The sequence below is a fragment of the Pelmatolapia mariae genome, linkage group LG23 (assembly GCF_036321145.2).
Source record: "Pelmatolapia mariae isolate MD_Pm_ZW linkage group LG23, Pm_UMD_F_2, whole genome shotgun sequence".
NCBI lineage: Eukaryota > Metazoa > Chordata > Actinopteri > Cichliformes > Cichlidae > Pelmatolapia > Pelmatolapia mariae.
In genome coordinates, this window is record NC_086246.1 from 19,990,286 (window position 1) to 20,008,288 (window position 18,003).

The window sequence follows — 18,003 nt, forward strand, 5'->3', positions numbered from 1 at the left end:
ACCAGTGCAGTTCTTGAGTTTCAGCCAGCCTCTTTCCAGGGTGCTTAAGTGCACAGCGTGTGTGGGCATACCTGCTTTTGTTGCAGTGATGGACAAAACTGAAAAGATCCGATTTTTGTTCCTGTTTCCTCCTGACTTGTTTCAGTTTTTTATGTATTCTCTTTACATTTTTTGTGCATTTTAAAGTGCAGTAACTGGATTAGTGTTAGCAGGATGGCTTTATGAACTTTAAGTGAATAATGACTTTTAGGTATATGGTTATACTTCAATATGTGGTGATAAAAGAGAAGTTTGAATATCTTAAATGTGGTGTTTGTTTTACAGTACTGCCATGTGTTCATAACGGTTGCTTGAGAAAAAATATGAAGCGTCACCTAAAGTGCAAAAGCAGGAACCACTGAGTGTAATTCTATTTAAAATAAGAATGGATTACAGTTATATGAACACTTATAATGTCTGGGAGAGTTCCTTGGTCAAACTGTATCACTCTGCCTTTTAGCTCACCCTCAGTTCATATATTTATTAATGCATCAGTAGTGTAGTTTAAGCCCTCATAAGCCACATAAGCATCTTTTTTTATTCTCTTTGTATGCTTTGAAAAAGTGTCATTTAAATAAAGTGAATGACACATGCTAAAGGCAACCTACACTCAAAAATATTTATGGCTGAAATGCTGGCTTTAGCTAATTTGATTACATGTCATTTTCCATGTAATTGTATTACATAAGTACAATGTAAAATGCTACATTTAATGAAATTCATTCAGCATTAGCATTAGCCAAGAAGTTAGCTAATGCTATTAAAAGTTTTCACTAACAAACCAACAAGAGTAACCTAAATTTGGCTAACAGGAAACCTAACTTGATCATATATTCATTCTATTGTATCCATTAATAAAGAAAACACCTGAAATGATAACCATTTTAATATAATACTATAGATACATGTTTGCTATTAGCCCTTTGCCATTAGCTTGTACAAACTGTCTGCTCAAAAACACTTCTGTTGTTTTCTGTGAGTTTGCTTTTTTTTTCTACTTCTGTTGTGTTTTATTCAAAATCCACTGTGTTTAGTGTCCTTTTGCACAATTTTTCTATTTGCTGATATTTTCTTAAGTTACAGTGTGTATGACCTCTCAGAGCCACCGTACTACTGTGTGTTATTTTCAAAAGTAGCTATACATTAAATAAAACTTTTTGACTACCATAATACTGAAGGCTGTGGCCAACATTAATAATCTCTTTGGTTTGCTAGGATCTGGTTACCCTAATCGTAGCACTGGTCTTCAAGTGAAGATGTAATTGAGCTGAAGCTGACACTTTCGTAACGTTTAAAAAATGCACAAACCTAACAAAAATGACACATTTCAAGAATGTTCATGTCAAAAAATGATGTTGCGCCTAATGCACGTAAGTAGATGTGGACAAATTTTAGAGGAACAGTGCAAAAGACGTGGTGACAGAACTCAAGGAAGGCAAAGACTAATGTGGATCATAGCCTTTCAAAAACAAAGCTATTTGCACATATTTTAAAAATGAGGTAGCAGTGATTTTTAGAGGTGCTGGTAGGTAGGTTTTGCTACATCAGGACAGAGCTGGGCCGGCTGTAAGCTGCTGAAATAAGCTGCTGACTACAGCATTGCATTTACTGTACATGCATAACAGTAATCAACCTTTTCATCTAACTCTGGGACAAATATAAAACACTGTTGCTGACCTATTCCTTTACATGTGTGGCAAATCAGAGATCTCCTAGTATGAGAGTTTGAAACCAAAAGGACTTAAGTTTAGATCAACTTGTCAGATGTAAAAAAGAGTAAATCTTATCTATATCTACATTCACAGTAGATATTTAAAAAAGGAACAAAACCAGCTCTTTCATCACCCTCTTGTATTAATTTGACAGAATAACATGCTAAAATAGAGATTTTCTTTCTTTCTTTTTTTTGTCCTGGCAAAAACAAGCAGAAAGCCGTCCTTGGCGTGCCAGAGGCTGTTGAGAAAGGTGTTTGTGTAAAAATCTGCCACTTGAGATCTCTGAAACATATGAAGGGAGTGAGATGGAGCAGAGCAGTGCGGGGGAGGTGGAGGAGGAGGAGGAGGAGGAGAGGAAATCCCTTGTTTCATCCACCCACCTCTCCTCCAGCACGTACCCTGCTTGAATAGGTAAAGCGGCAGCTGCTCTCTTCCTCCCTGCCCATATAAGGCAGAGGCTTCCGGCGCGGTTGCCATGGCAGCGCATGGTTACCTCGCAGCCCGTGGCAACTGTCTCGGCCACAGTCGCAGAGACGTGGATGCAAGCATTCACACACACATAGACACACACACACAGCTATACATGTTAACCCATACCTGCCTCCACCTACTCACAAACAAAAATACTACAGAGAGAGAAAGAAAGGGCAGAGGAAAGTCAACAACTTCACACACAGCCAAAGCTAACACATTATTGGCTGTGTTGCCCGGTGCTGCCTACGCAAACTACTACACTACAGCTCCAGAGCTGGCCCTCTGAGACTCATAGCCTCCATTAATTATCAGTTTATGTGAATGTGATATCAGATTTCTGGCCACTCGGATCACCTGCCTGAGACGACATGTTATAAAGCAACATGGATGCACGATTCAACAAAACGGCACCACTTTGCATTCAAACGCGCCCGGAGACAAGTTGCCTTTAAAACAAATCACAAGTTCAATTAAAACCCAAATCGAATACCTTGTTTAGGTGGAGCTGCTGCTGCTGGAACTGCTGCTTGTGCTTCTCCAGGAACTGCTGGTGCTGCTGCTGGACCACCAGCTGCTGCAGTGCCAGGGCCTGCGCATGAGCCTGGGCCGCGGTCCCCTGGGGCAGCGGGGCCGACTGGGTCCTCCCCAGGGGCCGGTGCTGCCGCTGCAGTTTGGTCATGGACGCTGCTGACGACATAGACAGGCCGCTTACACCTAAGACACAAACAAGGCAGACTTTACTACATAAGGCAGAGCAGATACCAAAGGATTGTTTCAATGCAAGGTGCTTGATTTCTCAGTAACAGCAACAGCATTGTTTCAGGCCAATACGGGCCCTGCGCTTGATGCATTATCTTACAACATCACTTCAGTTTCGTGTAGCTTTTTAGGAAAACTGTGCTGAAGCAGTGTTTTGTCAATGACGTGTCTTAAAGTGGCTCTGAGCACCTGAGCGACTATTTAGACTAGGTGTCATAATGATTCATGGTTATGTGAGTGTGCAGTCTATTCTGGCGGTTAGCTCAGGGGAAATATGACAGCATTTACAGAATGGCGACCCTGTTTTTCCAAATTAAAAATCAGAAGCAAGAATCAGAACAATCGAATCGCGAACAGGTTCACGTCTGAACGGAGGGGAGGGGAAGCAGGTAAAGTCCAGCTGGCTTCGATTACAGCTCACAGGAGTCTCGGTTAAGACTTCCCAGACCACAGACTGGAGCGAAAACACCTGAGGAAAATCCCGAACTCTTAGTATAAACTGCACTGATGAGAGCGCTCATATTCAAGATAAATATATGATGCATTCCTAATGTTGTCGTTGGACCTCGGATTAGTTAGCAGATGTATTTGCGAACCAAATAAAAACAACCATCTGTGCTGCAATACTGTGAATCTCCCATTGTAGTGACATGAGATAATCTCAGCAGCTCAGATCAGCTTGCGGAGTGTCGAAGCACTGAGAAAAAGTAAGAAAGCAGACCCTGCCGGAGCCTCAGAGGCACCACATCGCTGTGCTTTCAAACTGATAACTTAAAGAGAAGGAGCTGGGGAGGAGCTGATATGAAACAGAAGAGTTAGTGTTAAGTTTTCATGGTTAAAAGTGCGTCTTTCTGATAAGTAGCTTGTTGCTGCACGTAAAGATTCACACTCTCCAGCTCTTGGCCTGTGCGTGGGCATTGATATGTCCTTGTCTGTACGTTTTTGGACAAGAATACACACATTCTGTACGTGCGTCTGTATCTGCGTCACTGCTCATTCACTGCTAATGCCCCACTGAAAATAGACGCAGTGTGGTAGTGAGTGAATGAGCCGATGAGAAAGGGCACACAATGGACCCATGTCATACTCAGACAGCATATGCTGACATATGAAAGGAGCTCATTAGGTCGAGCTAATGAATGGACGTCTGTCAGTGTGAGGGGGCACACAGTGATGATGGTTTTATTTTTCTGCGCGTCCGTGCGTGTGTGCGCGTGCATGTGTGTGCGTGTGAAACCAGATGGCTTCAGGAGCAAAACTGAATATTTTTACTTTTTGTTTACGTTGCATTTGATTCTTTTGTTGCTTTTTCTCAGCTACCGCTGCTATTTATATAACATTTAATCAAGCCGAGACTGTAAAACGAAGCAGTAAGTACCAAAAACTGCAGTTCCTCTAATGGCCACTTGAGACTAACTCTAAAAGTGTTAACTCTAACTCTAAAACTCTAACTCTAAAAATTCCCCATTAACTGCACTATTAAAATGTCCAACTTTAGAGCAAAAATAACATCTTTACAGACATTTTGGATATCTACAGCCAATTTTAGCATCTGTGACAATTACACAGGGGTTTAACTGTTATACAGCACTGTGGAAAAGTCTTCAGCTGTCCTTCATTTCTTTATATTTTGCTAGGAAAATGGAAAATAGCTTAAGTGACTTATTGAAACATGCAAAAATAAATGGAAATACAGAAAAAAAGACATAAAAAAAATTCTAACAAGCCTGAAAGTCAATATTTGGTATGGCCCAACTTTATTCTTCAACATAGCCTGGACTCTCTTAGGGAGCTTTCGGTAATTTCTTTAAGCAGTCTTCAGAGATAGTTCTCCAGGCTTCCTGAAGGACATTCAAAGCTCTTCTTCGGATTAGGCTGCCTTTTGTTCTCTGTCAGGATGATCCCACACTGTTTCAATAATGTCGGGGTCCAGGCTCTGAGGGATCCATCAATTTTTCCAAGATTTCCAACATCACTGGCTGAAATGCAGCTCCAAATCATGACAGAGCCTCCACCGTGTTTTACAGATGCCTGTACATTCACTGCTGTAGCGCTCTCCTTACCTCTACCATGCATACTGACAATGTTTCCCTTACTTAAGAATGGCTCTTTGACATCCATCCTGGCATCCATCCTAGACGACCTCTGTCCAGGTTCCTCAAATTTTTTTATGACCCACTGCACAACATGCTAAGACACACCAAGTTTTCAGCTAATGTCTCTTTGGGAATTAACTTGTTGGTGCAAAAAACAAAACAAAACAATTTTATATCTTTAGCTAATCATGCTGCTACTTGCAAAGTCCTTAAAGATATAATTAAAAACTTGCTCTTTGCTAACTTGTCTGTGTAGACACATGCTTGAATGTTTCATGGTTCAGTGTTAAATAACTTAACAATCAAACAAAAAAACATTCCTCTGAAAACAGTAAGGCACAAGGACTCCATCACTAATGAATCAAAAAGCAACACAAAATTACATGGCTGATTGTGCGACTGTCAAAGAAATCTTTTGCCTTTTCAGTGGCATGTTTATTTACACATTATCGCTCATTAGCAGGTATCTGCGTCTATGGATGCTCCTTGGTAGCATCAATAAATACCAACACCCTCTTGTCTATCCCCCAAAAACCAAGATGATTGGCACAGGGCTGAGTTTGAGCCTTCAAAATATGAGCTCACAGTTTAAACCTTGGTGATAACTACACAAAGCATACTTAAGGTTTACAAACCCATTGCTAAGGATCTAGCCACTTTGAGTGCTCTTTTATCTTCTTCAATATTCAGTTTTATTTAAAAGACACTCCAGGGAAGCAGCTGTCTGTTTTCTCCTCTAACTATATTTTGTTTTAAGCCTGTTTATCTAACGGAGGCAGCTTGCTGTCCCCAGGGTTCGGGTAACACCCAAGGTCTACCCTCTCATCCAGATGCGGTCATGTCAGCCTTCAAATCACTATAGTGATTGCAAAAAATAGCTAATTTGGAAACCAGTGGCTATCGCCATCTTTCATGTATATATAGTCTATGCTTTAAGGTATTAAATAAAAGCTGAATTGTTTCCCCTACCTGTCACCAGGGGGCTCTGCGCTGGACTCTGCTCCATGAGCACCATGTGTTGGAGCAGGGGACTGTGTGCACCGTGCCCGCCTGTTCCTGCTCCAGCCTCGGCCAAGTAGGGGGTCAAGTGGCCACCGGAGAGGAATGGAGGGCTGAGGGAGAGGGCCGGCTGCAGGCCTCCATCCTGCTGGGCTGAGGTCACCTGGACAAGAGGAAGAGAAAAGAGCGTGCGGGCATATTTGAATAAATAGTTCGAGACAGTGCACTCTAAACAAAACAAATTCACAGTTAGATAGATGCACAGTCTGCAAGATATTCAGTCAAGTTGGCAGCAGTTTCCTCCTTACATTAGAAGCAGCAGTGGCCGTGGCAGTGGCTGGCAGCCCCAGGGTGATGTTGGGTAAAGATGGGGAAGTGTAGAGGGACAGCTGGCTAACGGAGCCACGATCAGCACCGCTGCACAGCCTCTGGGCCAAAGATGCCTGGAAAACACATTTAAATGATTTATCTTTGTTTGCATCATAGAAAAAAAACCTCCTGCACACAGATAAGAAAAAAAAAAAACAGCACACAGAAGAAGAAGTCCACACACGGGGAAAGATCTACATTTGCACCCTCACTGCTGATGTAAAATTGTCACGGACAGAAGCCTCCTCCACACTGCCTGAGTGCCCCTAATGGCTGCCACAAATAGCATCTTGCCAGCTCCTCAGCCTGCCTCCTTGTCCACAGAACAATAATCCGAAGATCCCTCAATCACAGCCTTCATACATACTCCAGGCTGCAATGTTTTAAAGCTAATAAGAGAACCTGCAGCACAACACTGGCACAAAGGAGCCAGGCTACAATTTCAGAGATCAGGTTTAATAAGTTTTATGCTAAAATTACAAGAACAACAACACCAAAAAAAACTCTTCCAGAAGATAAATGGCATCTATAACGGCACAAGATATAAGCAAATTTATGCGTGTGTGTTACCTCCGTGTTGTTGGAGACTGACACAGTGATGCCGTTCTCATTAGGGATGTTGTTAGAGCTGTTATTTGGAGAGCTTGGGCCCGAGCCGGGTGCGCTGCTACATGCCGAGTCTGAAACGCGCGCAGACACACAAATCAAACACACAAGAAACCAGCAGCAGTGTGGAATAAAACTCTCTGAGCGTGCTGTTTGCTTGCCTCTTACCTGCCATGTCGAGTGAGCGTTTCTTGGCGGTGGTGATGGGACTGTCTCGGCGACGCAGCAGCGGACTGCTCCTACGCTCGCTTACCTTCTGCTTCAGCCGGGAGCGCAGCTTCAGGTTGGGCTCAGATGCTGAAAGAAGATTGAAAAGTTCTTTTCTTGAAATCCAATTTGAACACTGTTATCGTAAGTGCATAAATACCTTAATGAAGAAAGCTTTGTTAAGTTATTGAAATGAGAAAAAAACTTAAAATACAGTTTCTACATGTCACTAATCCATTTCGAAATAACATTTTCAAGAGGTTTTTGGTTAATGCATTCGTGTTTTTGACCTGTATGTACTTGTACTGAAGTGTTTAACTGTTTCTTGTTGAATTCTCAGAAAGGTCATACAAATTCAAAGCTACTTAGCTTAATCTTTAGTACTGTCAATCTACGTCTCTACCTTCTCCTATGGTGACGAGTTCTATGGTCACCTAAATAATGAGATTGTGGATACGAGTGACAGAAATAAGGTTTCTCTGAAAGGTGGCTGGCTACTCCCTTAGAGACAGGGTGAAGATTCAGTTATTTGACTTAAGCTGGACATACACTGTGCAATTTTTTCAGTCACGTTATTCAGCTCCTGGTCAAACTGTACGATTGAATCGCAGGGGTGAGAAGTTCGTAGGTCACGATGCAGGGTCTCACACTATACGACCTGATGCTCTGATGCGACCTGAGGGCTCACACTGTGCGTCCATAACACAAAATCTGTCTCTCGCTCTCCCTCTCTGTCTTTCACTCACACACACACACACACACACCACCATCAACTTTGCTAAATTGCTAATGAAAAACATTGACCAGGCAGCTGCAATTGAGCAGCAATGTCCATCCAACTCTTGTTGATCACTTCTCGTTACCTCATGTATACTACACGATGCACGACACACGATTAAGGCGAAACTCAGGCCTGTCCCCAAAACGGTCGCACAACTGAAAAATCGTCTCAAAATGGGCCAAAAATCGCACAGTGTATGCCCGGCTTTAGTCAGCGTAGAGCCACTACTCCACATCGAAAGAAGGCAGATGAGATGAGATGGTTTAGGCATTGCTTTTAATGACTTCTCTATATTTTCTTGTCTGGAAACCAATGGATCAAATATTTTAAAAACATCATGGCTGCTGTTTTGCACTTCCTGTCCAATACAATAAGTGTCAACTTTTCTGCTCAAACTTCTTCGGGTTCGCTCAATTCTTTAGCTAACCACGATATTTAAACTAATCTTTCCAAATTCCCCCTGTGAAGTAACCCTTGACGTTCTCATAGCCTTGGTTGGAAATCACTGAAGCGCAGCACTACCCTCCAGTTCTGTTACCTCTGGTAAATGGGATATTTTGGTTTCTTGCCAACACCAGCTGAGGAGCCAGCACCCCTGTCAAACCTCCTTGATGTTAAACAGATAACTGACAGCAGTGCAGCTTTGGACGAATCAATCGGCAGGAAGTGAGAGTTACCTGAGCTACAGTCACGCAGACTTTCAGCTTAAACTGGGAGCTCTACACACTGATCAGCCGGGGGAGCACCTTCTACCGAGCGGCTCTGTTACGAAACCTGTTAGGTGGACAAACTGTTACATGCTGCTATTCATTTACTGTACAATTCCCCCCGCCTACTGAGATGCTTTCGAACAAGCCAAATTCTGATTTTCCCAAAGACATTGTGGCTAAAAAGCAATTAGCTCCAATTTGGGAGCCGTGTCTGACTGGCTAAAGGTCTTTTGGTCTTTTGTGTACGCTGTCACGGACTTGTGAATGGATACTGACAGAAGGGAACGGCATGTCACCTTGGCTCAGGCCATGAAGGCTAATGCTCTGTTTATTTTACCCTGCCAATCAGCAGCCTTGGATAATTTTTCTATTTATTATCCAATTTTTAGTCATCAGAGGATAGATAAAATCAAAAACAGGGCACTTCTAACCTTTATTATGACATAACCAGTTTAATCGTCTACTATATCTCTTTTAAGACTGACAGGATAGGTACAAGCACCCAGAAGCTACCATCACCGGAGCAACTGTTACTTTTGGGAAACGATCAAAGATGAACTTGTTCCCATTTGCAGTGTCAAGTAAAAATAAATGTGTGGAGAAGACACAAGTGTGAAATATGAGGTGTGAAGGTACAGTAACACAAAGTGGGAAGGAGAGCTCAGTCCAGATGGAGTCAAACCAATTAACGTTGAGGGGAGGTGGTTTTCAAAGCCAATTTACTACAAATCCAATAAAAACTCTGTGAGACCCCATGACTCTGCTTTAGATTTTAGATCTAAATTAAGCAATTGCAAACCAAAAACAAAAGGGTCTTTGTCATAACACACACAGTATTTGGTCAAAATGAAGGCTGTTGATTAAGGCTTTTGACTTTTTGAATGCTGCTTTCAAATGTTCCAGTGTATTTCATCACTTTTCACCGAGCACAACAAGAGATTCTGATATGTTCTGTTTTAATATTTGTTCTAGTAGTAAAACTACTGTATCTACAGTACTGTACAAAAGTCTTGATCTACTCCCCTTTGGTCACATGTATGGAAAAACTGTATAAGGTTAAAAACATGATTTACACAATTCTGACGAGTTTGAAAGTTAATATATCGTATGATAAGCTTTAATGTTCAACAGCCTGAACTCTTTATGCAAGGTTGCCTTGGTTGTCCTTCTTCAAGGACATTCAAAACTTTTGTTAAGTGTCAGTAATGCTGAGGTTCTGGCTTTCAGGAGGCCAAACCATGACTGGTAGTGCACCATTGTGTATTTCTCTGTCCAGGTATGCTTTAATCGTATTGGCAGTGTGTTTAGGAGCATGTCATGGTGAAAACTGAAGCCAGTGTCAATCGGACACGCCAGATTCTATTGCATAGTGGATGAAAATCTGATTATACTTTTCTGTATTCATAATTTCATCAATTTTGACAAGATCTCCAACACCACTGACTGAAATGCAGTCACAAACCATGACAGAGGCTCCTCCGTGTTTTACACATGGCTGAAGACACTCAAGAAAAACTCTGAAAGACCTTTAGGGTGCCTGGGGAACTACTGGCTATAACCACTTAAAAAAAACCTCAGACAAAGTCTATCTTCTTGAAAGCAAAGTAAAAAGAAACATGTCTTCTGTCATGATCAATATTGAATGAGCACGACCTTTCGAGGAGAAAGAGTTTTGAATAAATGCATCCATCAAATCAGAAATGACACCTTTCTGAGTTGTCATTTCATTTACATCTTTGAAGATTTATGATAGATCTTGTTTTTCTTAGAATTTGAAAATACAGAAAAGAAAATGCCTATTAGTAAGGAAAACAAAGCAACGGGACGACAGAAGAAGGAAGGATAACAAGTGGCCCTTTGAGTAATTAGATTTCTGGTTTCGTTATTAGCAGAGGACAGAGGAAAGACACATTTTTAAAAGTCAAAGCCGAGGGGAATTGACGAAAATGTCAATAACTGTGAAAATAGGTTTTCTCTGCTCTTTGAGAGGGCTAAAGAGAAAACAAGACCAAATGTGGTGCTCATAAAAACACACGCGGTGTTAAGGGAAAAAAATTAGGCATCGGTTATATCTAAGGCTGCATTATCATGTTTCTTGGACCCATCTTCATTCTCTAATTTTGGCAATCATTGTGCAGAACAGGCTAATTAATTTTATATTAATTAATTTTTTTAAGTTTGCTGTTCAAAATTGCAAACTCCGACTAGTGATAGTCTGAAAGTTGTATTATAAGCCTGTGAAAAGCATGAGCACACGCAATCAGAGCGATATCGCTACATAAATGGTGTATTGTGGCCCTGTTAAACGGGGCCTCAACCAGGGCGCCCAGCTAGCATTCAGTGAGTGACGCCCCCACAATCAGGCAGCCGCATGTTGCTTTGTATATACGGGAGATTTATACGGTCCAGTTATCAAGCAGCAGCATGTACTGTATGCGTTATTGTATTCCACACGGACATGCTGCCCAGTGAGGCCACAAAACACCCTCGCTCATCAGTGAAAAGACAAGAAGGCTTCGCTTTGTTTTTCCCCTCTCATATCTTTATTGGTGTGTGAGAACATGTTCCAGACAGGGGCATTGTTCATGTCATGCTCTTTCACCCCCAAATGCATACAGCAATGGTGTCAAAGACTCAAATCACGTATTAGCTGGCTTTGCAAATGCCTCTGTAGTTTGCAACAGGAAGCAGCGGTTCTCGACCACGGTTGGTTTTGCAGTGACAAAGACGTCACCTGCCCATACCACACTGTAGTGGGATGGTTAGGCCAAGAAGCAGTGCCAGCATGTTTCTTTGGTGTTTGACACCAGCTTTTCTTTGTAACGACAGCAGAGTGAATGTGGAAGAAAGTGCACAGCATTTCTGAAGACAGCATGAGACGTACATGTTCATCGTCTCCTCTGTAGACGGACGGTACAGTGAATGCACTTGATGTTCTGGGACAAAAGGTCCTCAGGAAACACCTTGTGTCACTTGACTCTTCTACCTTTTACACCTTTAGCTTGCTTAGAACTTAAACCATGTGTTTAATTACAATTTTGCACCTTTCCCACAGCTTGGCCTTTAATAAGTTGAAATGTCATCTGGTGTAGACTTCCTGTTCTGTTGTTAGACAAGCATAAAAAGAAAAAATCATCACCTGATGACATTTGGGTGGTTTTGAGATACAATTTCCAGCAAATATGGTTCCTTTTTTTGCTCTCCACACACTGAGTGTACAATGTAACTTGGAGAACAAGTGCACCAAAAACTCAAGCTAAAACATTTCTGGGACTTGTTCCATGCTGTAACATTCTGCATAGTCTTATGTGTAGATTAGAAGTAGTCAAAGTGAACTGATGGACGAAGAATTACAGGTGAAAGGCTGCTTGCTGCCATAAGGAAAGCATGAAAACAATGAGTCTGTTTTACTGCTTACAGATTTGCTTGCATTAAATCTTAAATCTCACGCTGTTCAAAAAGTAACCACAGTTGTCACCAAATCAGCCGGGACTCAAAAAGAAAGCTAATTTTTTGGCTTGTTCTGTCGTTGCACTGTAAAATGGTAAAAAGGACGACAGGGAGATGCACAAAAGAGCGTTGTTGCTTCCTTTGGCCGTTGCTGGGACTTCTGGGTTCCAGTCCTCTATTTTATGGCCTGGCGGTGATATAAAAGAGCCTCTAAACTCTCCCAAGCTGCCATTACCATAAGTAAACCCCGCAAAGCACGTCAGCGCTGTGGGCAAATATCAGGGTGGCACAGGTTCCCCTCTCTCTCGGCAGCAGAGCACAATCCTCAGCCTTATAGAAATCCAGGGACGGGCTGACACTCCAGGGACGATCTTTTCACTCTCTGCCATCTTCCAGTTTTTTTCTTTCTTTTTTTTCCATTCTGCACATAAAGCAGATTTTGCTAAGTGTGTAATCATCGTGCCACTTGCTGGATTTAGTTTAAATCCTGCATGCCAGCTCTCATTTTCTATGCTCTAATCATCTTTCTCAAGGAAATGATCAGCGAAGCTAGCAAGCACCTTCTTCATTCTCCTTTTTCTGTTTTCACTCATTTCTACTCATTATCTCCTTTTCTTTCTTCATTTTACTCGCCTCTTTCTCCCTCACTTTCCTCTTCTTCTGCTGCTCTCCCAGGGTGGAATGCAGCTGTGTGGGCCAGTGTCAACTGTGGTCTATCTGTTGTCGTAGCCAGCAGCCTGAAGGCTCAGAGTCAACAGGGCTGGAGCGGCCTGCCACTGGGCTAAGTGAATAATTGCACTGTAAGACGACCGCTGCTTCACGGCTACACCACCGCACACACCACTCGCACTTCACACACCCACACAGAGCTACACACATACACAAACACCTGACAAAAGCACGCTGAACACAGCTGGGTTTACTCGCTAAAGCTTTAAAGACATCTGATGTTTGAGCAGCAGACCCAAAGAATGACAGATTGTACACCACAAGTAAACTTTTATCTATTTCTGTGGTGTGTTCAGCATTTTTAACTGCTTTAATTATTTTTGACATGATGAGTACCGAATGTGAAACAAAACTTTCAGCTCTGTGAATCTGTTTTAGTTTCTTGACAATAAGAAGTGCATGCTGTGCTTGTTTGTACATATCTTACATACACTATGTGAAAAAGGTATACGGCCACCTACACATTAAATTTACTAAAGCTTTTATGATATCCTATCCTAAAACCCTAGGCATCAGTATGGTGTTGGTGCCCCCTTTGCAGCTACAAAAGCTTCCACTCCTTTGGGAAGGCTTTCTACAAGAGTTTGGAATAAATCTGTGGAAATTTTTACCCATTCATTCAGAAGAGCATTTGTGAGGTCAGACACTGATACTGGACTCACAATTTTTGATCTAGTTCATCCCAAAGGTGTTCAATGGGGTTAAACTCACCAAAACGCATCCAACCATGCCTTTTTTGGACTTTATGTACTGGATCACAGTCATGCGGGAACAGAATAAGGACCCTCCCCAAACTGTTCTCAAAGCTTGTACTCACCTGGGGTATTGTTTTGTATGTGTATGTGCTGTTAATTTATGCAACTTATAATAGTACTGCTGTCCTTCTTGGCCAGGATACTCTTGTAAAAGAGATTAAATCTCAAGAGTTTATTTTCTCCTGGTTAAATAGAGGTTTATTTTTTTAAAACTGCTCCAGAGTTTACTGGTAGTATGCTTTATGCAACTCAGTTCGATGCTTGGCATTGTACTTGATGTAAGGCTTGCAGGCTGCTGATGCAGGCTGCATGGAAACCCATGCCACGAAGCACCCAGAGCGATGGCTCACTCACTGTGAGCCACAGCACTTGGTGACCCTGTTTTGTATACTGTAAGTGGTCTACCACTTTGTGGTTCAGTTGCTGTGGTTCCTAGACACTTCCACTTTGCAGTTATACCAATCACAGTTGATTGTGGAGGAAAGAAATTTCACCAACTGACTTGCTGCTTTGGTGGCATATTATAGTAGTACCACACCCAAATTCACTGAGCTATGTTGTTATGTAAAGGGAGAGTGGCTTTATAAACATTCAAGAAAAGACACCTGCAAAAGCCCCTGTGGAAATGGGACAGAAAGAAACAATTCAAAGTTTAAGAGGACCAAGAACAGAGCCCTGGGGAACTCCAAAGGTAATTGGAGTTCTTCACTACTAACATAGCCCTCAAGCCAGTTAGTCTTAATATTCAAATGTCCAATACATTAAAGGAAATAAAAGTAAATATAGCTGTCATATTTTGGTAAAAAACAGCAACTTTTTACTATTCAAACTATCAGTGTCAAGCTGAAGTTTCTTAGCGCTCACTGTACTGAACTACTGAATTACCTACACTTGCACTCTCTCTACTGCTCTCATGTAGGGAATGCTGGGAGACCCTGACAGCCTAATCTGGATGTGATTAATGGAGCAGTGCTCAGTGCCATCTAAATAATGCTAGATGTGAGTCTACATGGCAGCTACTGGACATTAAACTTTCAATGTGTGTGTGTGTTTGTGTGTGTGTGTAATTCTCATGTGTGCATGCAGCAAATAGATGAGTCTGCACTGCCAAAACAAAGTGTATGCACATGCGTGTGTGTGTGTGGGGACCGTACCAGTCTTTCGCAGTGGGAAGTCATCCCGGGGGTTGTAGACGCCCAGCACAGGGTGGTTGTAGGTGGACACGCCAGTCTGTGGAGGCGAGCTCTGGTCCAAAGAGCTGTGCTGGGTTTTGCTGCAAAACAAACACACACACACACATATATACAGTATTAAAGGGGGCCACCAAGATCACAAAACATGTGCAACAAGGCAAAGCACCGATAACTCACTGTACACGTGACTCAATGAGTAATCCAGACAAAGTAACTAACTTCATGGCTGTCATAGATCTTTATGATTAAAGCATCATGCAAATCCCTTGGCAAGAACACAGAAATGTGCTGCCATCTGTTCACTGCCTGCAAAATAAGGTGGTGTTTGCAGGCAAAGTTAAGCCGAGTTGGCTTTGACCCAAATGCATGTTCCTGACAAGCAGATGCACACACTTGTCTCTTCCAAACTGAGTCCAATGAGTGGAGAAATTTAGATTACAGAGAGAGGCGTAGAAAAGGAGAGAAGCAGGCAGATATAGAAAGATACACTTTGTGTTACTTTGAGCTGTTGAAAGTCAACACTTGTGGGTGTTTCACTGGGTCACACATCAAGATTATGTAACGTTATTTATTTGGTTTTGTGTTTGCAATTTGTGGTTTCAGTCCTTTTTTGTTGTAGCACAAAGACACATGCAATCATAGGGAATAATAATTCGGATGTGCTACATCCAGGGCTGAACTTCAAAGCTAAATATATGTCAGGTCTGTGTCAGCAGTAGTGAACGTTAATATTAATTTAAGGGCTGTGCTTTTATTCTACAGTTCTGAGTTATTTACACAGAGAAAAAAAGTCAACTGCATATAAATTTTCATACAAAATATACAATTAGCTGATGGCACGTTACATTGGTTGAACTAAAGTCTCTCACCTGAGTTGCAAAGTTCTAAGGGTTTTTGAGAATTAATATTACTGGAAATTCAATTCAAAACTGGAAAATATACTTTTTCCAAGTAAACTAATTAATGACAGTAAAGTATGAATGAATACATGTGAATTTTAATTGTGTTCCCAGTGTCAAAAGTCCCAGAGGACTGTCTTTACTCACCGCCAGTCTATGTCCATTTTACCATTATTCAACTATTTGTCGTTAAACTCACATCTTCCCATTTCCTTATGTTTCATTCACACAGAGTAAAACCAGGACTGCAAACTCCTTGCGAGTAGGAAAAGTTGGCGTCCAGTGATTGGACAGAGTCTTTTTGCATTTGCCAATTAATTGCAAGCAACTTTCTCTTCACCGCAACGCACCAGCATAGAGTCTACAGATGCTGCACCAATTTGTCTGTAAATCTCCCACTCCACTCTGAAGTCGCTCATGAACAAGCTGGATTGCTCACGAGAACAAGCCTTTTAAAGACAAAAAATGTCAACTTATCATCACTAATAATGGCTGACTAAATTTAATTACAGCTAGATTTTGATAGGCCTAAATTAAGGTAACTGTGATTTGGTGTTTAAGTAGACTCTTGAGATGGAGTATTGGATGCTTATTCCATCCTGTGGGGTGATGAAAATCTGCAGTAGACTGTGAGTGCTTCCATTGTGTGCTGGAAATTCTTGCTGTAATGTGACTAAAAATATTGAGCACCCCAAGCTGAACTTAAATGAAAAAGACACACGGCCAAGCTGAAAATAGTTTCTACACTCAACAAAACCCAAAACAACTTCTCTCAAGAAATAAAGAAACAGTTGAAATATATCACATTAAAGGTATATATAATATTTAAAGAATTAATCATTACGGAAAATGCGCACGTGATGTAAATTTCATTTGACCACATTTCATTAAATCTAACTTTTTACTTTGTACTTTTGCAACAAAATTATCAGGAAAATTTTGATGTAATTGAATTAGTTAAAGTCAGCGTTTTGGGCAGATTGTACACATATCCATCTCTAGACTGAGTCCCCAAATCTTTTGATTTTTAAACTCTTTCATTGTTCATTCAAACACAGCAAAAGTATGAGTTTTCTAAATATAACTGATGTGTGTTTGTATATTAAATTCTTTAGCTTGCATTGAGCACGCTGTCTACACGGTCACTGACGGGCAATGAAAAACCTGCAAAGGGCTCCCGAGATGCTACAATAACCATTCAAGGCCAGGTCTTCAATGTGAGGGTCCCTATCATCAGCTTCCAATATGCAGCTCTATCACGTGTATGTGTGTGAGCATATATGTTGTGTGTGCTGCCATCTCTGTTTCATAACCCTGCTAGATCCATCTTTCAGTCGGGCTCACACAGTGTGGCAGGTGTGGAGGAGAGGAAGCTCGCTGACAGATTAAGATACAATCCAATACATTATTCAGCCGCTGTCAGAGACAGAATTACCATCCTAAACTTAGAAAGATCTGCAGATGCGTTCAGGAGTCTTCTGCTGCTTACAGTCATTACAAAGAATCAGTGGCGGCTCGCACACTGACAGGAGGGAGAATGATTTGATGTCAAACAAAGTTTTTGGTTGAGTGTATCATGTGCATTACTAGCTGAGCTAACACCACAAAAGATGCTCCTCACCGGTACCAGTAGGGAGCGTCGTTGGGGAGGCCTCCTTGGTTGATGCTACGCTGGGCCAGTGCCTTCTTCTTATTCAGGACGAACTCCTGGAGACGCATCTTCACCTCAGTGCTGGCCACAGCGCCTGAAAGAGAAAGCCATGGATAAAGTCATTACAGCTGAATGTATGCTACATCACGAGCAATTACCATAACAAGTTAGCCACAGTAACTGAACTTGTAGGAAGACTGCGGGGAAAAGGGCCAAGTGTCCATGGGTAGTTGATGTGATAGTTGGATGTCTCATCACAATTATCATAATCAGTTTGATCTTTTTCACTTCGGGAGCCCTTAAGTGTGAAAGAAACCCTATTACACTCTTCCACTGTAACACATGCTTTGTTTCAAAGCAGATACTGTCTTTGGCTGATCTGTCTTTATTAGGTTTTTAATACTGTGGGTGGTAGAGTGCTGCCTCACAGCAAGTCCTGGGTTAGAATCCAAGACTTGTGTGGATTCTCTGTGAGTACTCTGGTTTTCTCTCACAGTCCAAAGACATGCATGGGTTTAGGTTAACTGGTGATTCTACATGTGAATGTGGGCGTGAATGTTGGCCTCTTGTC

General features: G+C 41.7%; 1 protein-coding gene across 7 annotated transcripts in view; it reads right to left on the minus strand.

The window, feature by feature from the left end:
• The window catches only part of LOC134621432 (histone deacetylase 4-like), a 79,979-nt gene that overhangs the window by 16,889 nt on the left and 45,087 nt on the right, over positions 1–18,003 (minus strand). For all 7 annotated transcript variants that reach the window (XM_063467934.1, XM_063467937.1, XM_063467935.1 and 4 more), the window contains 7 exons: positions 17,403–17,526; positions 14,844–14,962; positions 7,226–7,354; positions 7,022–7,131; positions 6,391–6,525; positions 6,053–6,245; positions 2,719–2,942 (listed from right to left, as the gene is read on the minus strand). In XM_063467934.1, coding sequence (XP_063324004.1) covers positions 2,719–2,942; positions 6,053–6,245; positions 6,391–6,525; positions 7,022–7,131; positions 7,226–7,354; positions 14,844–14,962; positions 17,403–17,526 — 1,034 coding nt within the window. The remainder of the gene's footprint in view (positions 1–2,718; positions 2,943–6,052; positions 6,246–6,390; positions 6,526–7,021; positions 7,132–7,225; positions 7,355–14,843; positions 14,963–17,402; positions 17,527–18,003) is intronic.